The 23,552-nt window shown below is 25.7% G+C and overlaps 1 protein-coding gene across 1 annotated transcript in view; it reads right to left on the bottom strand.

Annotated features, from left to right (window-relative positions):
• The window catches only part of LOC111629103, an 83,892-nt gene that overhangs the window by 21,282 nt on the left and 39,058 nt on the right, over positions 1–23,552 (bottom strand). Inside the window, exons 3-37 of the mRNA XM_023372967.1 lie at positions 21,003–21,144; positions 20,790–20,927; positions 20,587–20,707; positions 20,361–20,515; positions 17,020–17,133; positions 14,132–14,266; positions 13,822–13,887; positions 13,672–13,749; positions 13,145–13,323; positions 12,988–13,067; positions 12,789–12,919; positions 12,366–12,569; positions 12,214–12,287; positions 12,043–12,144; positions 11,807–11,977; positions 11,512–11,652; positions 11,350–11,431; positions 10,358–10,887; positions 9,986–10,127; positions 9,760–9,891; positions 7,845–7,958; positions 4,957–5,091; positions 4,647–4,712; positions 4,497–4,574; positions 3,970–4,148; positions 3,813–3,892; positions 3,614–3,744; positions 3,191–3,394; positions 3,039–3,112; positions 2,868–2,969; positions 2,632–2,802; positions 2,337–2,477; positions 2,175–2,256; positions 1,211–1,723; positions 208–321 (exon numbers count right to left, since the gene is read on the bottom strand). Of these exons, the coding sequence (XP_023228735.1) occupies positions 208–321; positions 1,211–1,723; positions 2,175–2,256; positions 2,337–2,477; positions 2,632–2,802; positions 2,868–2,969; positions 3,039–3,112; positions 3,191–3,394; positions 3,614–3,744; positions 3,813–3,892; positions 3,970–4,148; positions 4,497–4,574; positions 4,647–4,712; positions 4,957–5,091; positions 7,845–7,958; positions 9,760–9,891; positions 9,986–10,127; positions 10,358–10,887; positions 11,350–11,431; positions 11,512–11,652; positions 11,807–11,977; positions 12,043–12,144; positions 12,214–12,287; positions 12,366–12,569; positions 12,789–12,919; positions 12,988–13,067; positions 13,145–13,323; positions 13,672–13,749; positions 13,822–13,887; positions 14,132–14,266; positions 17,020–17,133; positions 20,361–20,515; positions 20,587–20,707; positions 20,790–20,927; positions 21,003–21,144 (5,101 nt within the window). The remainder of the gene's footprint in view (positions 1–207; positions 322–1,210; positions 1,724–2,174; positions 2,257–2,336; positions 2,478–2,631; positions 2,803–2,867; positions 2,970–3,038; positions 3,113–3,190; positions 3,395–3,613; positions 3,745–3,812; positions 3,893–3,969; positions 4,149–4,496; positions 4,575–4,646; positions 4,713–4,956; positions 5,092–7,844; positions 7,959–9,759; positions 9,892–9,985; positions 10,128–10,357; positions 10,888–11,349; positions 11,432–11,511; positions 11,653–11,806; positions 11,978–12,042; positions 12,145–12,213; positions 12,288–12,365; positions 12,570–12,788; positions 12,920–12,987; positions 13,068–13,144; positions 13,324–13,671; positions 13,750–13,821; positions 13,888–14,131; positions 14,267–17,019; positions 17,134–20,360; positions 20,516–20,586; positions 20,708–20,789; positions 20,928–21,002; positions 21,145–23,552) is intronic.

The raw sequence follows: 23,552 nt of genomic DNA, 5'->3' as shown, positions 1-23,552 counted from the left end.
TCCATAAATAACTAATTTTAATACATTTTTTTAACTGTGGAGTATATATTTTACACGTTTAAAGCTCGAAGTAGGACATACGTAAGGGTTGCAAGTTAGCTATTCTTATGTTTGTTTAGCGCAAAACTGGCTTAGAAAACTTAATTATCTTCCTTTTTTTCCTCTATTTTTCGAATATAATTATGAATTTAAAACGAAAAATCTTACCACATTCCATTCGGGTTCGACTTCATTAACACCTTTATATTCTAAATAACTGGCAAAACCTTCGTGTAACCATAGTTCATTCCACCAATATGTTGTAACTAAATTACCGAACCACTATAAAAAAAATAAACTTTTATAAATATATTTTTAGAAATTTAAATAATTACAGTTATAAAAAAAACATAGAATATGTTATAGGGAAATATGTGTTAATTTGTAGCTATTTTTATAGTAAAAGCATTTATAAAATCATGTATAATATTCTAATAAATTCAAAAAGTTATAAAACTTTCCATTTTTAATGGCTCATGGTATGAATACAAAATAAATAAGTTGTAAGTATATTAAGTGATTCATAGAGAAAAACTAGATTTTTAAAAAGTTGACCCATTTGCAGACTATCCAGCTCCTTAGACTAGACTGCATGGAACACCTTTATGGTTCACGGACGTCATGTTTCATTGTATTACTTCCGGATTTAAGGTTATATATCTTGCTTGGCAATTAATACGTGTTTCAATGTCTTATGTTTAATAAAAAAATAATAATAATTAATTATTAATGCTGCTTAGAAAACGCCTACAATATCAATAATAACGAGCAAAAAAATGTTTAAAATTGTATATTTTTGAGCGTTATTTTTCTCCTTTAGTTTACTGAATATCAAAACACAACTGTAAATTGTCTGTAAAGTTAGTCACTCAATAAAATAAGTCTCAATGTTTAAAAACAAAAGGAAAACGAGTTATTAATTAATTAAATAACATTTATTATGCTTAAAATGCCCAAAATTGCGCAATTTTTCACTCTTTTAGTTTAGAGAATGCCCAAAATAAACTATTGTGGGTATTCCCGAAAGTAAAAACCCTAAGAAAGTCAATGATTTATGATTAAAAAAAGAAATTAATTATTAACATCAGCTTGTAGCTTTATATTATGCCAAAAATATAAACTTTTAAGCATTTTTTCTCCTTATTTACTTTAGACGATGCTTAAAATATACATAATCTGTATATAAGCTTTTATAAAATCCTGTTAAACTGCTACTGTAGCGCGCATTAAATTGAAAATGAAGCCTATATTCAGAGAAAGCAATCATAGAATCTTCTAATTGTATAACCCAGAATTCGTTGGGTTTGTAAGCAAACGTATTCTTTATATTTAAAGTTCTTCCATCGACTACACGCCATATTGATGTAGATGATATATTTAATTTGGAAGCGTGTAAAATTACAATATTTGTACTACTTTGCATCGATACTGTAATGGTTACTTCACCGGAATAATAGTTTCCTACGAGCTGTGGTCTTAATCGAAGGTCATAATGGAGTGGCCTGATGTGGGACGGTAAACGATAATCATGCCAAGGTTTATAACCTTTAGTCAACAACCACTTTTCAACAGGTGATTGATACCGATTTAACCAGCGAATGTTATTTGTTATAATTTCTAAACATTGATTTTCGGATTTTTGCCAACCAGTTGCATTTGGGTAATGTCTGAAGAATTCTTCCATCTGTAAAAAAAAAATTCTCAATTTTAATATAAATTAATTATCATATTGATCTTTTTAAAATAAATTTTATGTTGCAATTTGCATGCTTAATCTATAAAAAGGCCTTCTTCGTTCTAAACTGTTTATATAATTTCATCACTTTAGTACTTGATGTAGCTTAGTTGAAGGTACTGTACCTTCAAGTACACTTGAAGTTGATAAATACTTTAAGAATAAAATTCTACATTAGTACTTGAACTACTTGACTACTACTATTAGTACTACATTATACTTTAAGTTGAACAATATAAAGTACTGTATATAGTATATTATAGCCTATTAGTATATATTTATAAAATGTGCAATTTATAAAATAAAAAGATGTCCGAGTATATTAAAAATTATTAAAATGTAACTAAAATTAATCAAATTTTATAGTTTAATTATTTAAATTAGTATATTTTTTACAAACCTCTTCATATTCCCATTCAGTAGTAAGGTGCTTGGAGATTTTTATTAATAATTTTCCTAAATATCTTTTATTTGATGAAAATCTAAAAAAGTATACATGTATATAAAATATATTTATTTAATTAAAAAAATAATTATAATTAAACGTTGAAAATATATTTACTTTTCTGTTAAATGTCTCCAATTTGCTCTCATAAAAGTCCATAAAAATTCCCTTCCTAAGGAACTTGCAGTTAAATATGTGTACACAAAATAAGCATCTTGCATCTTAATTTTATGCTCATCCAATGTCATATCTAAATACCTTAATAACAATAAATAATGTTTTAAAAAAATTATAATTAAATTACTTATTTATATTCTATATATAGTTATATAGAGACATAATCAATAAACTTAAATATAGCTTATAATTCATGTTAAATTCTAAAAATAATAATTTGAACTATGTTAATTACCTTTTTATTAACCATGGCTCTCTAACATGAGCTAATCCATATAATAATTTACGTTTTTCGTGACTGGATCCTTCAATTAAGTAACGATTCCACATATAATTCCAATGTTCCTCCCTACCAATTTCTGACATTCCATAACGATAAATTAATGGACGGAGATTAATTGGCAATCTAAAATATATAAAGTGACATTATTGATGACATCTATGAGCCTCTCGTATGGTAATTGTACCTACTCTTCGCCACGAATCCATTCTTCAAAGCGTGAACTGGCTTCAGCTAGGCATTCTTTATACCCACTATAACATGCCAAACCCAAAATAATCGATTGCAGGAGGCTAATGATGATAAAATCTCATTGAAATCCTTAACTGTACTTATAATTAAGCATTAAGTATGTTAATTACCTTTCTGAATGAGTCGTTGTGTGATCCCATCCAAAGTGGGAGTATAGGGATTCAGTTAACTCTCGTACGTAACTCTACAAAACAAGTATTTTAAAATATTTTATATTTAATTGTCTTTTGAAGCAGATTAAAAAGAAAATAAACTACCTTACCCTTATTAATGGGTTAACATTTGTAAATTCCAATAAGCGGAACAAGGACATGAAAGCTTTAGAGGCTGTTTCCCACGGTACTGCATTATTTTCATTTTTTAAATAAAGAGCCATACTAAGTGGTATGTCATAATTTATATAGCCAGCTTCTGCTAATTCGAATGCATCGAACAATAAATTAGATCTATCAATAGCTCCAAAAACCTGATAAATAAATAAATAAAAATAGCGCTTATGAGTGATACAGAACAATGATTTTGTAATTAGAAAAGGTCATTGTCGTGGGAAGTTTTAGTGCATTGATCTGATTTAGATTAAATGTGGCTTTATAGTCGTGTTCCTTAACCTCTTTAAAGTATATTTAATTAATGAAAACACTATTTTCTATAAATATAAAAGCATACAGTAGTATTGTTATCTTACTTCTGGATCTGTCCTTAGTGCTTCTACTAAGCTTTTCCATTGTTGATTATCGTAGTTAACAATATAATATCCAGTTTGATTAATGTTAAATTTAATCCATTCGGTGCCAAATAATGGAAGGTATATATTTTCTAAGAAATAAATAAATTATTTTAAAATAACAAAGTAAATATAATTAATAATTTAATAAGTTACATACGTTTAGATTGTGCCGATAACCATTTCATCCCTGATATTCTAGATGATGTTTCGTAACTTAGAGGAATGTGCCATAATTTTCTACGGAAAAACCCACTTATAAATGTTATAAAATATAAACTTTATTGATAATTTTTATAAATTAATAAATAACTTACTTCTGCATTGTCATATTTTTTTCATATTCGATATATTTGATCATATCCGGATTTTTTAGAAATCGATTTTGAGTAATTATAAGATTATTAGGATCTTCTGGATCTTTAGTCACATTTATACAAGGAAATCCAACTTCTTTCACCCAAGTGGACATAATTTCATGTACAGTTAGGTTTGTCTACGGTAATTTACCATTGATTAATTACAGGAAAAAAATATAAAATATAAAATTTTTAAAGTATAATTAAATAATTATTTCACAGTGTTGTATTTTGAATTAAAAAAAATATTTTCATATAATTGCTTCAAAACTTTCTTGAATATTTTAAAACAATTATTGTTCAAATGGAAACAAAAATTCAATAAAAATTTTAAATAAAAATAGTTGAAATTTTAAACAATTTTACAAAAAATTCAAAGAATTAGTTATAAAAGAAGACAATTCTTTAATGATATTCTAATTTATTAAACATTTATTCATATAATTTAAATAAATGTAATTCTGTAACCATTAAAGCATATATACATTTTCATCAATTTTATGAAAAGCTTGCCATAGATCATCACTTCTAACGCTTTTGAAGGCAAATCTGTGAAGGAATTGCTGCAATAAAATACAATTTCTGTTAAAGATATCATTTAATTTCTTGTTGAAAGATAAATGGTAAATACTTACAGTCATTCCAAGACGAAAATTCTGTGGTCCAATGACATATTCTAACATTCTTAGAATAGAGGCACCCTATAACAACAAAAGAATTACGATTTTTCATGTAAAAAAAATATAATTTTCTTAAATCCTTCAACGATTATCATCACGAAAGAATTAATAACAGGAAATGACGAAATATTTCTTCACAAAGAACTTGAATTACAGAAAAAAAATTATGTAGAATAGCGTTTAATTTAAATAAATATAATTCGAAATTCACAATTTTACAATTAAAAATGTGCGGAAAGATGTTAAAAATAATTAAAATTCTCACCTTACTGTATGCAATTATATCAAAATACTTAGTTATTGATCCATTTAATTCGTAAGGTTGAATGAGTGGATGGGAATTTAAGGAAGAATCTATTTGTAGAGTAGGTTGAAGATCATCTGTAACGAACCATTCCATCTGAAATAAATGTGTTGAACGTTATAAACATTACTTTACATTTAATTTAACATAGCATCTTAATAATTTTCCCTTTGGCCCAAAAATCAGTTAACCAAGTCTATTGAAATTCAACTAAAACGGTTAAGTGAATTTTTGGTCCTCTCACTAGATTATAGTGTAATTATATTCGTATATTATTAATTTTATGGTCATTAATAAAAATTTTCTTTTTATCAAGTTGATAAAGATTAGAATTTAATAGTAATTAGAATTATCTTATTATTTAGAACTTAAGAGTGGACGTTTTGTAAGAGTTAAATCATTGAATAGAGATAATCGTTGGACTTTTGACAAATAGGATAAATCAACCGGTTTTTTTTTTCACAATGAATGGGTTTTTGACAAGTAATCATGTTTTTTAACAATAGTTGGAGCTTTGACAAATAATAGCTGGACTTTTGTCAAAAAAATTGTTTTAACCTAGTTGGACTTTTGACAAATAACTTGGTTTTTACGGTATTAACGATTTTACAAATAACTTGGGTTTTAACAGTTGTTAATACTTTGTCGAGTAGCTGGGGTTTTAGTAATAGTTAAACCTTTGACAAATAATCATAGTGTGAATACACAGCTTAATCTTAGTTAATAATTCGATTTTTGACATTAATTGCATATTTATTTATTGACATCTCGATATTATACAATAAGACAAAAAAGAGAAATGTTTTTTTTTTTTAAGTCTAAAACGAGAACGAATCTATTCAGTTAAATGTCAGAATATTAGGCCTTTATAATTTACAACTCATTTGAAATATCCTATTTAAAAAAATAACGAAAATAAAAATTAGGATAAATTTTATCACCTTAAAAAGCGACAAATATCAGCATATGGGATCAGGTAAGATGACGATATTTAGGTCTAATTATGATGTAACTAAATTGATGTTTTTACTCGAGATATTTCCGAGATTTTTTTCTCTCTTCAACCAAAAAGCACAGAAACACGAATAAGTAGTACCATTTAGCAGGTTTGTCCTAATACATTAACATTATTTAGGTCGTAAGGAACGTATTTATCGTGATTCTAGTCGATTGCGGTCAGTAGGATGTTCACAAAAATCATCATTTGCAAATTAAAACCCGTCATCATCCATATTGTTCTTTTAAGACCTCTGCATCTTTGACACCATTCTCAACACCCTCTCGTTTCAAAAAACGCAACAGAAATTGCATAACAAGTATATTATACAGTTAAAAAAATTAAATATTAAATAATAATAACTTCTGAACACTATTATTATTTATTATATATATATCAGAACATCCGATATAATTGAAAAAAAAATTTTTTAGATTCGTGTCGATAACAAAAGCATGCTTTGAATCACTCCCAAAAGTAGGTTTATCGAAAGCGATATTGTAATTTAATAATAGATATCGTTAGATATTACAAAAAGATTACATTAAAAATAATATTTTTTAGATGAATAATGCTTTCAAATGTGTTACAAATACGAATTTTCATCCATTCATCTCACGCTAGTTCCATTCTTCAACACGGCGCTTTCATTGTTTGACATGAAAGAAACGTGTCAAATAATGCAAATTTTAAAATCAAAATGAAAATGTTCTGATGTAAAATTGTTTTAATTTATTAAAAAGAATAACATTAACCGTATAAAATGAATCTAGAATTGAATAAATCGATAACAAAAGCATGTTGAACCACCCCCAAAAAGTAGGTTTATTGAAAGTGATATTATATTTTAATAATAGATATTGTTAGATATTAAAAAATAATGCATTAAAAATAAAATTTTTTTAGACGAATAATAGCAGAATAAACATTTAAATGTGTTACAAACCGAGAATTTTAATCCATTCATGTCACGCTAGTTCTATTCTTTAATACATTACTTCCACGTTAAACATGAAAGTAACGTGTCAAAAAATACAAATTTTAAAAATAAAAAAAATTCCGATGTAAAAATTGTTCTAATTTACTAAATAACAACATAACACGACATCTTTATAATATAATATTTTTATTTTTAGAAACTATATTACAGAAAGAGCAATTGTTTTTTCTCACCCCAACTACCTCATAAAACTCATAACAATATTATGTATACAATAATCATAACTATTTACAGCTTGAGAATAGTCACAGGCGGTTAAATATATGGGACTTAACCTTGAAAAAAAGTGTCAGCGAACTTTTGAATTATTAAAATAGCAAAATAATTAAATTTTTCCAACTGAAATTTACATGGTTATATCAAAAATGGCATATTGTTTTACCCATAAGTGGCATGACCTGTTGGAGCTGTTTGTATATGGCGATGAAATAGTACCATGTAGCTAATTCTCGACTGACTTTTTATATATATAAAATAGTTTTTATGCCCTATTTCCGTCAAACATTATATTTTAACTAATTTATTAATAAGGAAACGTATCAATTAATTGTAAATACGTATAAAAATGTATAAGTAAAAAAAAAACGTTTTCTTTAAGTGTAAATTCAAAAAATGTACTACTTAATATAAATTATTGTTATATTTTCCATAAATAACTAATTTTAATACATTTTTTTAACTGTGGAGTATATATTTTACACGTTTAAAGCTCGAAGTAGGACATACGTAAGGGTTGCAAGTTAGCTATTCTTATGTTTGTTTAGCGCAAAACTGGCTTAGAAAACTTAATTATCTTCCTTTTTTTCCTCTATTTTTCGAATATAATTATGAATTTAAAACGAAAAATCTTACCACATTCCATTCGGGTTCGACTTCATTAACACCTTTATATTCTAAATAACTGGCAAAACCTTCGTGTAACCATAGTTCATTCCACCAATATGTTGTAACTAAATTACCGAACCACTATAAAAAAAATAAACTTTTATAAATATATTTTTAGAAATTTAAATAATTACAGTTATAAAAAAAACATAGAATATGTTATAGGGAAATATGTGTTAATTTGTAGCTATTTTTATAGTAAAAGCATTTATAAAATCATGTATAATATTCTAATAAATTCAAAAAGTTATAAAACTTTCCATTTTTAATGGCTCATGGTATGAATACAAAATAAATAAGTTGTAAGTATATTAAGTGATTCATAGAGAAAAACTAGATTTTTAAAAAGTTGACCCATTTGCAGACTATCCAGCTCCTTAGACTAGACTGCATGGAACACCTTTATGGTTCACGGACGTCATGTTTCATTGTATTACTTCCGGATTTAAGGTTATATATCTTGCTTGGCAATTAATACGTGTTTCAATGTCTTATGTTTAATAAAAAAATAATAATAATTAATTATTAATGCTGCTTAGAAAACGCCTACAATATCAATAATAACGAGCAAAAAAATGTTTAAAATTGTATATTTTTGAGCGTTATTTTTCTCCTTTAGTTTACTGAATATCAAAACACAACTGTAAATTGTCTGTAAAGTTAGTCACTCAATAAAATAAGTCTCAATGTTTAAAAACAAAAGGAAAACGAGTTATTAATTAATTAAATAACATTTATTATGCTTAAAATGCCCAAAATTGCGCAATTTTTCACTCTTTTAGTTTAGAGAATGCCCAAAATAAACTATTGTGGGTATTCCCGAAAGTAAAAACCCTAAGAAAGTCAATGATTTATGATTAAAAAAAGAAATTAATTATTAACATCAGCTTGTAGCTTTATATTATGCCAAAAATATAAACTTTTAAGCATTTTTTCTCCTTATTTACTTTAGACGATGCTTAAAATATACATTTGTGGGTATTCCCTAAAATAAAAGTCCCTAATAAAATGAGTGCATCAATGTTTTATGTTTAAAAAAAGGGGAAATTAATTATTAATATTGAGCATAATATAGATGTATAATGCCCAAAATAAGATTATTATTAATGTCACTTTAGAAGGCCATAGCTCTTCATTATGCCTAAAAATATAAAATTTTAAGCATTTGTTTGCTTATTTACTTTAGCGAATGCCTGAAATATACAAATGTGGGCATTCCTGAAATAAAAACCCGCAATAATAATCTATTTTTAGAAGAAGTATAATTGACATTTTTAGAAATTTACAATCAGGAAGAATATTTTAACGTGTGGACTCGAATATAATTTCTAAAATAATGCGATTGAAAACTTGGCAACGTCTATAAAGATTTCTTAGAAAAATTTTGATAAATACAAACGTTTAATTGGTTGTTTATTATTCTAAGAATGGTATCATTTAAAGTGATTGTGATTATTCAACTATTACTACAAAATAAAGCAAAAAGCATAAAAGATATTTTTGGAATCATCTGATCATTAAAAGCGATAATTAATATAAAATCTCTGCCCTGTTTTCTTTGACCTACTTTTTAAAGATAGCCTTCATTTTGAGCAAGTGTATGTCTTACAGGTAGGCGAACTTCACCTTGAGTAAACAATAGGAGTTATAAAGGGCACACGATGTTATGATTTCGAACCATTATATCATTCCGTTTGTTTCAACTACAAAATGATCCAAATTGCCAAAAAACATGCGAGTTCATTGGCTTTTTAACATAGTATATTGAGAACCTATCGAAGGAGATGTCGTGTAAAGTCGAAAAGGTCATAAAAATTCATTTTATAAATAAAATTTCTATCGTTTAATTTCAATTTTTCGTAACAAAATTTAATCANCTTACTCTTGTGCCTCCTTCAGTATAACTTTCTCTATATACAAAATCACATATAACGAAACAAACAAGGTAAGTTGCCATTGGAACCGATTTTTGAAACTTTGTAAGAATTTGTCCATCATCTAATTCTTCCATTTCCTTTTTTAAATGAAAAACACAATTAAAAAAATTCTATAAATAAAATGTATAAATTACAGTAAAAAAGGGGTCAAACTTAGTTGCATCATCTAACCTTAGCTGGCATATTTGATAATGCTATATATTTCGGATCATGATATATCGATATAGAAAAGGTTGATTTAAAAGTAGGTTCATCAAAGCTTGGAAATACAGTTCTTGCGTAAATTGGGTGGAATTGGGACACAACCAGAGTTCTGTTAGAAATAAAATTTGAGATTTTATCAGCATACTCAACCGGAAACCGAAGAGTTGTAAGTCAACGATAAACATGTCACACTCCACTTCTATTCTAGCGATATGACCTCAAACAGTTCCAATATTAGTATTTGTACTACTAATATCATAACTTTACAATAATACACTTACTAAATCTACTCATGTTATATTTATACTAAACAATACAACTAACATATGTCATACTTACTTAGTTTCGCCAGTACGAAAATCTGTATATAAGCTTTTATAAAATCCTGTTAAACTGCTACTGTAGCGCGCATTAAATTGAAAATGAAGCCTATATTCGGAGAAAGCAATCATAGAATCTTCTAATTGTATAACCCAGAATTCGTTGGGTTTGTAAGCAAACGTATTCTTTATATTTAAAGTTCTTCCATCGACTACACGCCATATTGATGTAGATGATATATTTAATTTGGAAGCGTGTAAAATTACAATATTTGTACTACTTTGCATCGATACTGTAATGGTTACTTCACCGGAATAATAGTTTCCTACGAGCTGTGGTCTTAATCGAAGGTCATAATGGAGTGGCCTGATGTGGGACGGTAAACGATAATCATGCCAAGGTTTATAACCTTTAGTCAACAACCACTTTTCAACAGGTGATTGATACCGATTTAACCAGCGAATGTTATTTGTTATAATTTCTAAACATTGATTTTCGGATTTTTGCCAACCAGTTGCATTTGGGTAATGTCTGAAGAATTCTTCCATCTGTAAAAAAAAAAAAAAAAGAAAATTTTCAATTTTAGTATAAATTAATTGTCATATTGATCTTTTTAAAATAAATTTTATGTTGCAATTTGCATGCTTAATCTATAAAAAGGCCTTCTTCGTTCTAAACTGTTTATATAATTTCATCACTTTAGTACTTGATGTAGCTTAGTTGAAGGTACTGTACCTTCAAGTACACTTGAAGTTGATAAATACTTTAAGAATAAAATTCTACATTAGTACTTGAACTACTTGACTACTACTGTTAGTACTACATTATACTTTAAGTTGAACAATATAAAGTACTGTATATAGTATATTATAGCCTATTAGTATATATTTATAAAATGTGCAATTTATAAAATAAAAAGATGTCCGAGTATATTAAAAATTATTAAAATGTAACTAAAATTAATCAAATTTTATAGTTTAATTATTTAAATTAGTATATTTTTTACAAACCTCTTCATATTCCCATTCAGTAGTAAGGTGCTTGGAGATTTTTATTAATAATTTTCCTAAATATCTTTTATTTGATGAAAATCTAAAAAAGTATACATGTATATAAAATATATTTATTTAATTAAAAAAATAATTATAATTAAACGTTGAAAATATATTTACTTTTCTGTTAAATGTCTCCAATTTGCTCTCATAAAAGTCCATAAAAATTCCCTTCCTAAGGAACTTGCAGTTAAATATGTGTACACAAAATAAGCATCTTGCATCTTAATTTTATGCTCATCCAATGTCATATCTAAATACCTTAATAACAATAAATAATGTTTTAAAAAAATTATAATTAAATTACTTATTTATATTCTATATATAGTTATATAGAGACATAATCAATAAACTTAAATATAGCTTATAATTCATGTTAAATTCTAAAAATAATAATTTGAACTATGTTAATTACCTTTTTATTAACCATGGCTCTCTAACATGAGCTAATCCATATAATAATTTACGTTTTTCGTGACTGGATCCTTCAATTAAGTAACGATTCCACATATAATTCCAATGTTCCTCCCTACCAATTTCTGACATTCCATAACGATAAATTAATGGACGGAGATTAATTGGCAATCTAAAATATATAAAGTGACATTATTGATGACATCTATGAGCCTCTCGTATGGTAATTGTACCTACTCTTCGCCACGAATCCATTCTTCAAAGCGTGAACTGGCTTCAGCTAGGCATTCTTTATACCCACTATAACATGCCAAACCCAAAATAATCGATTGCAGGAGGCTAATGATGATAAAATCTCATTGAAATCCTTAACTGTACTTATAATTAAGCATTAAGTATGTTAATTACCTTTCTGAATGAGTCGTTGTGTGATCCCATCCAAAGTGGGAGTATAGGGATTCAGTTAACTCTCGTACGTAACTCTACAAAACAAGTATTTTAAAATATTTTATATTTAATTGTCTTTTGAAGCAGATTAAAAAGAAAATAAACTACCTTACCCTTATTAATGGGTTAACATTTGTAAATTCCAATAAGCGGAACAAGGACATGAAAGCTTTAGAGGCTGTTTCCCACGGTACTGCATTATTTTCATTTTTTAAATAAAGAGCCATACTAAGTGGTATGTCATAATTTATATAGCCAGCTTCTGCTAATTCGAATGCATCGAACAATAAATTAGATCTATCAATAGCTCCAAAAACCTGATAAATAAATAAATAAAAATAGCGCTTATGAGTGATACAGAACAATGATTTTGTAATTAGAAAAGGTCATTGTCGTGGGAAGTTTTAGTGCATTGATCTGATTTAGATTAAATGTGGCTTTATAGTCGTGTTCCTTAACCTCTTTAAAGTATATTTAATTAATGAAAACACTATTTTCTATAAATATAAAAGCATACAGTAGTATTGTTATCTTACTTCTGGATCTGTCCTTAGTGCTTCTACTAAGCTTTTCCATTGTTGATTATCGTAGTTAACAATATAATATCCAGTTTGATTAATGTTAAATTTAATCCATTCGGTGCCAAATAATGGAAGGTATATATTTTCTAAGAAATAAATAAATTATTTTAAAATAACAAAGTAAATATAATTAATAATTTAATAAGTTACATACGTTTAGATTGTGCCGATAACCATTTCATCCCTGATATTCTAGATGATGTTTCGTAACTTAGAGGAATGTGCCATAATTTTCTACGGAAAAACCCACTTATAAATGTTATAAAATATAAACTTTATTGATAATTTTTATAAATTAATAAATAACTTACTTCTGCATTGTCATATTTTTTTCATATTCGATATATTTGATCATATCCGGATTTTTTAGAAATCGATTTTGAGTAATTATAAGATTATTAGGATCTTCTGGATCTTTAGTCACATTTATACAAGGAAATCCAACTTCTTTCACCCAAGTGGACATAATTTCATGTACAGTTAGGTTTGTCTACGGTAATTTACCATTGATTAATTACAGGAAAAAAATATAAAATATAAAATTTTTAAAGTATAATTAAATAATTATTTCACAGTGTTGTATTTTGAATTAAAAAAAATATTTTCATATAATTGCTTCAAAACTTTCTTGAATATTTTAAAACAATTATTGTTCAAATGGAAACAAAAATTCAATAAAAATTTTAAATAAAAATAGTTGAAATTTTAAACAATTTTACAAAAAATTCAAAGAATTAGTTATAAAAGAAGACAATTCTTTAATGATATTCTAATTTATTAAACATTTATTCATATAATTTAAATAAATGTAATTCTGTAACCATTAAAGCATATATACATTTTCATCAATTTTATGAAAAGCTTGCCATAGATCATCACTTCTAACGCTTTTGAAGGCAAATCTGTGAAGGAATTGCTGCAATAAAATACAATTTCTGTTAAAGATATCATTTAATTTCTTGTTGAAAGATAAATGGTAAATACTTACAGTCATTCCAAGACGAAAATTCTGTGGTCCAATGACATATTCTAACATTCTTAGAATAGAGGCACCCTATAACAACAAAAGAATTACGATTTTTCATGTAAAAAAAATATAATTTTCTTAAATCCTTCAACGATTATCATCACGAAAGAATTAATAACAGGAAATGACGAAATATTTCTTCACAAAGAACTTGAATTACAGAAAAAAAATTATGTAGAATAGCGTTTAATTTAAATAAATATAATTCGAAATTCACAATTTTACAATTAAAAATGTGCGGAAAGATGTTAAAAATAATTAAAATTCTCACCTTACTGTATGCAATTATATCAAAATACTTAGTTATTGATCCATTTAATTCGTAAGGTTGAATGAGTGGATGGGAATTTAAGGAAGAATCTATTTGTAGAGTAGGTTGAAGATCATCTGTAACGAACCATTCCATCTGAAATAAATGTGTTGAACGTTATAAACATTACTTTACATTTAATTTAACATAGCATCTTAATAATTTTCCCTTTGGCCCAAAAATCAGTTAACCAAGTCTATTGAAATTCAACTAAAACGGTTAAGTGAATTTTTGGTCCTCTCACTAGATTATAGTGTAATTATATTCGTATATTATTAATTTTATGGTCATTAATAAAAATTTTCTTTTTATCAAGTTGATAAAGATTAGAATTTAATAGTAATTAGAATTATCTTATTATTTAGAACTTAAGAGTGGACGTTTTGTAAGAGTTAAATCATTGAATAGAGATAATCGTTGGACTTTTGACAAATAGGATAAATCAACCGGTTTTTTTTTCACAATGAATGGGTTTTTGACAAGTAATCATGTTTTTTAACAATAGTTGGAGCTTTGACAAATAATAGCTGGACTTTTGTCAAAAAAATTGTTTTAACCTAGTTGGACTTTTGACAAATAACTTGGTTTTTACGGTATTAACGATTTTACAAATAACTTGGGTTTTAACAGTTGTTAATACTTTGTCGAGTAGCTGGGGTTTTAGTAATAGTTAAACCTTTGACAAATAATCATAGTGTGAATACACAGCTTAATCTTAGTTAATAATTCGATTTTTGACATTAATTGCATATTTATTTATTGACATCTCGATATTATACAATAAGACAAAAAAGAGAAATTTTTTTTTTTTTAAGTCTAAAACGAGAACGAATCTATTCAGTTAAATGTCAGAATATTAGGCCTTTATAATTTACAACTCATTTGAAATATCCTATTTAAAAAAATAACGAAAATAAAAATTAGGATAAATTTTATCACCTTAAAAAGCGACAAATATCAGCATATGGGATCAGGTAAGATGACGATATTTAGGTCTAATTATGATGTAACTAAATTGATGTTTTTACTCGAGATATTTCCGAGATTTTTTTCTCTCTTCAACCAAAAAGCACAGAAACACGAATAAGTAGTACCATTTAGCAGGTTTGTCCTAATACATTAACATTATTTAGGTCGTAAGGAACGTATTTATCGTGATTCTAGTCGATTGCGGTCAGTAGGATGTTCACAAAAATCATCATTTGCAAATTAAAACCCGTCATCATCCATATTGTTCTTTTAAGACCTCTGCATCTTTGACACCATTCTCAACACCCTCTCGTTTCAAAAAACGCAACAGAAATTGCATAACAAGTATATTATACAGTTAAAAAAATTAAATATTAAATAATAATAACTTCTGAACACTATTATTATTTATTATATATATATCAGAACATCCGATATAATTGAAAAAAAAAATTTTTTTAGATTCGTGTCGATAACAAAAGCATGCTTTGAATCACTCCCAAAAGTAGGTTTATCGAAAGCGATATTGTAATTTAATAATAGATATCGTTAGATATTACAAAAAGATTACATTAAAAATAATATTTTTTAGATGAATAATGCTTTCAAATGTGTTACAAATACGAATTTTCATCCATTCATCTCACGCTAGTTCCATTCTTCAACACGGCGCTTTCATTGTTTGACATGAAAGAAACGTGTCAAATAATGCAAATTTTAAAATCAAAATGAAAATGTTCTGATGTAAAATTGTTTTAATTTATTAAAAAGAATAACATTAACCGTATAAAATGAATCTAGAATTGAATAAATCGATAACAAAAGCATGTTGAACCACCCCCAAAAAGTAGGTTTATTGAAAGTGATATTATATTTTAATAATAGATATTGTTAGATATTAAAAAATAATGCATTAAAAATAAAATTTTTTTAGACGAATAATAGCAGAATAAACATTTAAATGTGTTACAAACCGAGAATTTTAATCCATTCATGTCACGCTAGTTCTATTCTTTAATACATTACTTCCACGTTAAACATGAAAGTAACGTGTCAAAAAATACAAATTTTAAAAATAAAAAAAATTCCGATGTAAAAATTGTTCTAATTTACTAAATAACAACATAACACGACATCTTTATAATATAATATTTTTATTTTTAGAAACTATATTACAGAAAGAGCAATTGTTTTTTCTCACCCCAACTACCTCATAAAACTCATAACAATATTATGTATACAATAATCATAACTATTTACAGCTTGAGAATAGTCACAGGCGGTTAAATATATGGGACTTAACCTTGAAAAAAAGTGTCAGCGAACTTTTGAATTATTAAAATAGCAAAATAATTAAATTTTTCCAACTGAAATTTACATGGTTATATCAAAAATGGCATATTGTTTTACCCATAAGTGGCATGACCTGTTGGAGCTGTTTGTATATGGCGATGAAATAGTACCATGTAGCTAATTCTCGACTGACTTTTTATATATATAAAATAGTTTTTATGCCCTATTTCCGTCAAACATTATATTTTAACTAATTTATTAATAAGGAAACGTATCAATTAATTGTAAATACGTATAAAAATGTATAAGTAAAAAAAAAACGTTTTCTTTAAGTGTAAATTCAAAAAATGTACTACTTAATATAAATTATTGTTATATTTTCCATAAATAACTAATTTTAATACATTTTTTTAACTGTGGAGTATATATTTTACACGTTTAAAGCTCGAAGTAGGACATACGTAAGGGTTGCAAGTTAGCTATTCTTATGTTTGTTTAGCGCAAAACTGGCTTAGAAAACTTAATTATCTTCCTTTTTTTCCTCTATTTTTCGAATATAATTATGAATTTAAAACGAAAAATCTTACCACATTCCATTCGGGTTCGACTTCATTAACACCTTTATATTCTAAATAACTGGCAAAACCTTCGTGTAACCATAGTTCATTCCACCAATATGTTGTAACTAAATTACCGAACCACTATAAAAAAAATAAACTTTTATAAATATATTTTTAGAAATTTAAATAATTACAGTTATAAAAAAAACATAGAATATGTTATAGGGAAATATGTGTTAATTTGTAGCTATTTTTATAGTAAAAGCATTTATAAAATCATGTATAATATTCTAATAAATTCAAAAAGTTATAAAACTTTCCATTTTTAATGGCTCATGGTATGAATACAAAATAAATAAGTTGTAAGTATATTAAGTGATTCATAGAGAAAAACTAGATTTTTAAAAAGTTGACCCATTTGCAGACTATCCAGCTCCTTAGACTAGACTGCATGGAACACCTTTATGGTTCACGGACGTCATGTTTCATTGTATTACTTCCGGATTTAAGGTTATATATCTTGCTTGGCAATTAATACGTGTTTCAATGTCTTATGTTTAATAAAAAAATAATAATAATTAATTATTAATGCTGCTTAGAAAACGCCTACAATATCAATAATAACGAGCAAAAAAATGTTTAAAATTGTATATTTTTGAGCGTTATTTTTCTCCTTTAGTTTACTGAATATCAAAACACAACTGTAAATTGTCTGTAAAGTTAGTCACTCAATAAAATAAGTCTCAATGTTTAAAAACAAAAGGAAAACGAGTTATTAATTAATTAAATAACATTTATTATGCTTAAAATGCCCAAAATTGCGCAATTTTTCACTCTTTTAGTTTAGAGAATGCCCAAAATAAACTATTGTGGGTATTCCCGAAAGTAAAAACCCTAAGAAAGTCAATGATTTATGATTAAAAAAAGAAATTAATTATTAACATCAGCTTGTAGCTTTATATTATGCCAAAATTATAAACTTTTAAGCATTTTTTCTCCTTATTTACTTTAGACGATGCTTAAAATATACATTTGTGGGTATTCCCTAAAATAAAAGTCCCTAATAAAATGAGTGCATCAATGTTTTATGTTTAAAAAAAGGGGAAATTAATTATTAATATTGAGCATAATATAGATGTATAATGCCCAAAATAAGATTATTATTAATGTCACTTTAGAAGGCCATAGCTCTTCATTATGCCTAAAAATATAAAATTTTAAGCATTTGTTTGCTTATTTACTTTAGCGAATGCCTGAAATATACAAATGTGGGCATTCCTGAAATAAAAACCCGCAATAATAATCTATTTTTAGAAGAAGTATAATTGACATTTTTAGAAATTTACAATCAGGAAGAATATTTTAACGTGTGGACTCGAATATAATTTCTAAAATAATGCGATTGAAAACTTGGCAACGTCTATAAAGATTTCTTAGAAAAATTTTGATAAATACAAACGTTTAATTGGTTGTTTATTATTCTAAGAATGGTATCATTTAAAGTGATTGTGATTATTCAACTATTACTACAAAATAAAGCAAAAAGCATAAAAGATATTTTTGGAATCATCTGATCATTAAAAGCGATAATTAATATAAAATCTCTGCCCTGTTTTCTTTGACCTACTTTTTAAAGATAGCCTTCATTTTGAGCAAGTGTATGTCTTACAGGTAGGCGAACTTCACCTTGAGTAAACAATAGGAGTTATAAAGGGCACACGATGTTATGATTTCGAACCATTATATCATTCCGTTTGTTTCAACTACAAAATGATCCAAATTGCCAAAAAACATGCGAGTTCATTGGCTTTTTAACATAGTATATTGAGAACCTATCGAAGGAGATGTCGTGTAAAGTCGAAAAGGTCATAAAAATTCATTTTATAAATAAAATTTCTATCGTTTAATTTCAATTTTTCGTAACAAAATTTAATCATAAATATTCTTTGATATAAAATTTTTTAAAAATGAGGATATTAACTAATAATTTTAATACAGAAATTTAATATTTTTAATCAATTTAAATCGAATTCTCTCAAATTCCTTTTAACATTTGACTAATAAATAAAGGAGGTGTAATGTGCAAAATCAGAGCATGAAATTATTTAAAATATTTTAATATATAAAATATTTAAACATTATATATAAGTGTATTCAGTTCAATTATATATTTTTATATCAAGATAAAAGTATTACTTTTTAGAATAACCGCTTTAAACAATGCATTTTAGTACAAAAAAGCAGTAATTTTGTGTGACTCATAAACATTTAGATTATTTGATGTTTATGTGGGAGAAAATGGAATAAAAAAAACAGCAATTTTAAGCAAATAAAACTACCTACTTTCAAAATTACTTTTGTTCTAGAATTAAAGTTTAAAATTAAATTTGGACAGAACATTTTATATTGCAAAATCTATGTTAGTCTATACAAAAAAAACAACCCAATTCACGTCGAATTTAATTCAAATGGTTCAGTTTTCGATAATAATTTCAAAAAATTGCGAAAAACTTTAATTCGTAACAGTTAAAACTAAATCAGAATAAATTTTATCGCATATAATGTGCATATCCAACCTGTTTCCGCTTAAGACTTGATATGCTAATTGACTTAAGGCTGATTTATATGTTGTCCAAGGATACTGGAATCGAATTAACGTAATTTCCAAGTACTAGATACAAGTAAAATTTTGGATATTGACAATAATTTGGAATTAAACCAAATTACAGATTTACAGATATTTCACATAAAATTAGTTGGCACTACATTTACAATGCGGCGATAACAAAGATTTATTGAAGAGGAAATTCACACATTATTTAGGTTTAAATGAAAGGGAATGAGAGAGAAAAGTCATATAATTAAATTTTAAATAACCAAAAAGTATAATAGATCAACCTTCGTTTTAAATTTTAGTAGTAAAGAACAAAACAATAGAATCATTGGTGCATATTAGTATTATATTCGATGAGAAAATTCGTAAATGACCCAATTCTTTCTATCACTTACTGTTCCGTATAACTCACGAATAGTATAGGGAGTCATTCACTGTATATGGGACAGATATCTTCTCAAAATCGACATGGAAGTTTAGAAGTCAACGGACTTAACTATCCCAACCCGAACAAAAGTATTGTAATTGGTGATTCAGGCAGAAAATATATCCTGTTTGTGTTACATGCGAATGTTTATTGCAATAATATAAAAGATTTTGTCACTCACCAACATAGTTTGTGAATTATTTTTTTATAAAATTATCACCCCAGTTACCAACAAACCATGTTGGTTGGTAACTGGGGTGATAATTTTATAAAAAAAAATAATTAAGAAAAATGTTAAGAGAAATCCTTAAGAAGAAGTGAAATTACCATGTGTGCTAATTCGTGCGCTATTATTTCTGCTATTCTCTCTTTATTTTCTAAACTCGATTCGGAATCATCAAATAATATATTTGACTCTCTATATGTAACCAAGCCCCAATGTTCCATAGCCTCCGAAGCCAAATATGGGACAGCAACCATGTCTGAAAAACACAGGAAAAAAAAAATCAATAAATCTCAATCAAAAAATTCAATAAAAATCAATAAATCTTACCCTGTTTAGTGAGTGGATACGTAAAATTTAAATAAGTTTCAAAGAAATGAAGTACTCTTGAACCAATACGTAAAGCATATTTAGTTTTGTGCACTTTATCAGGACTAGAATAAATTCGTATCTAAAATAAAACAATTCCAGCATAAATTTACCATTAAAAACATATTTTCATTTAATAATAATAATAAAAAAACTTCGATTACCTCCGTTCCTCTTGGAGTTTTAGTTGATGTATAATTAAAATCACAGACCATAATAGAAACTAGATAAGTGACCATAGGAACCGATTTATGGAATTTTGTAATTGTAATTCCGAATTGATCAGCAAATGGTTTAATTTCCTACAAATATAATAATGTTTTTTTAAAACAATTTAATCGTTTTTAATTATAAAAAATATATATATATTTAATTACCTGTACAGGCATATTTGATAGTGCTGTATAATCTGAATCATGTATAACCGTCACTGTAAATGTAGATTTAAATTTCGGTTCATCGAAACAAGGAAACGCTCTACGTGCATAGGTAGGTTGAAATTTAGAGGCTACTAAATATCTAAAAGGAAAAAAAAGAAAGATAATAAAAAAATTTTATAGTTTAATTTAACGAATTGAAAAATATCATTTATTACTTTCTACATTTAATGATTTACCTTCTCTTACAAGATAAAAAAAATATATATATAAGATCTATTACTATTGCATTATTTCGAATTTGAGGAGCATCCTGACTTTTAAAAGGAAATTTTTCAGGAATAAATTGAACTAAATATAGTTTAAATAAGATTATTAAAGAGTAAAATTATTAATAAAGTATATTTAACAGAAGAAAACTAAATAAATAAATAATGCTAACTTAGAAAGACGTTTAAAGGATGACAAATTAATTGAAAACGTGTTGAAAGATTTCAAACAAATTTTCAATTAATTTAAAATATTTTAAAATAATTTATTAAAGTATAAATCCATTAATAAATAATATATGCAAAGTAAACAGAGAAGACAAGAAAGACCTTTGAAGAGTGACACTGATTTTAAGAAGCACTCCGACTTCTAAGTCACTTTTCAGGAAAACATAAAATGATAATTAGAAGCAAATATAATTTTTTAAAGTTTTTTAAATTAATTAATTATTTAAATTAAAATATAATTAAGTGAAATATTAAATAAACAGAGAATAATACTAGAAAATCTCGCAGAATGACGAAAAATATTTAATACATTCGAATATGTTACTATTATATATTATTATATAACAAAATATTACTCATTTATTTACTAAAAATTGTAAATAAATTATAAAATTTCTATGTACGGAAATATATTACGTAAATCGTTTCTTTTTAATGTTATCATTATTATACGAATTTATATCATTTAATGTTTATAAATATTGTGAAAAATTGGGAGATGTCAAGGTGAATGAGGTTCTCCTTTTCTGAATAAATAAATTAAATTAGTCATCTTGTTTTATTAAATTTCTATTCGTTTCTGTTTTATATCTTCAATAAATAAATGTAATTTATTTATTTTTTTTGTATGAATTGTAAATTTAATATTTTTAATTTTAAAAACAAGTTGACTCAGCTGCGATTTCCATACATTTATTTATATTATAATATTTAAAACTGCTAGATTCTCTTATTTTATTCTCTTATTTTATTCTTCTTATTTTATATCACATCTATACGTTCGTACGTCTGTTCTTTCTTTAAAAGTTTCGAGTTTCTATAGCAGTTTTATCGCAGATTATCAGATTTATACGGCTAAAAAAACCGGGCAGACATTAAATTTCTCGATATTTATCAAATGTATACGAACTGACAAACAGACATGCTCAATTTCCTTTAAAGTTTCGAGTTTCAAAATCAGTTCTATTGATATTTATTAAATATATAAATATTTTTTTATTTACTGTTATTATTATTAAATTTAAATTAACAAACTACTAACATAAACTATTTATAACAATATAAATAAATAATAATCATAATAATAATAATAATAATAAATTTCTTAATCCTTTTCTTTTAAATCTGAATATAAATTTATAAAGTAGGAAATTATAAATAAAATATTGTTGTTATTAACATATTTATGATTAAAAGGTAAGGATTAATGGATAAACATGTTTATTTTTTCCATTTAAATTTCGTCTATATTATTAGTTTTTCGGTTTGTCTGTTTATCGATATGTAAATTATATTATAGTCTTAAATAGTCGGTCAGTTTGTCTGTTCGTTTGTCGTATATATAAACTATTACATTAAAATTTATTTTAAAAGTCCAATAATAATTAAATATTCTATACGTGTTTTTAAAATAAAATCATTTAAATTCTAATTTGATTGATTTTGTTAATGCTATAAAGTTGGTCAAATATTTAGATAAGTAGATTAATATGGGCGTATTATATGCAATGCAAGTTTGAAGTTAAGCAATTTTATAGTGTTTTTACACTAAAAATTATATTTAAATCAATAAAAAATAACTTTCTAATTTATTTTTACTAAAGGAAAGTATACGAAACAAATAGAATACATGAATAATTGATGTAAAAAATTATGCAAAATTTATTCGTATTTTTCCTGTAATGTAAAATTTTCAATAATTTAATTTATATTATTTATAAATTATAAAATATTTTATTTCATTATTAAACTAAATTCATAAATAAATTATTTAAAATACATTTTTTATTATTTTTTAAATGTAAATACTGAAATATTTGTGAAAATTAGCAATTTTCTGCATCGATAATAACGTTAAAAATACAATTTGTTTTTGTATTTCCTTGAATAAATATTTTATAATTTTTATATAATAAAAATAATTCATTTTAGATTAGAGGAATTAATGAAATTTATAATAAATAAATGTAAATTTTATGATATATTTAAAAATTAAAGATATAAATTCCATTTTTAAATATATTTTCTCTGTAGATTTATATTTATTACATTA

Source organism: Centruroides sculpturatus, unplaced genomic scaffold (assembly GCF_000671375.1).
Source record: "Centruroides sculpturatus isolate CEXI.00-Female unplaced genomic scaffold, Cexi_2.0 scaffold422, whole genome shotgun sequence".
In the NCBI taxonomy this organism is placed as follows: Eukaryota; Metazoa; Arthropoda; class Arachnida; order Scorpiones; family Buthidae; genus Centruroides; species Centruroides sculpturatus.
This window is presented reverse-complemented; position numbering and strand designations above follow the sequence as displayed.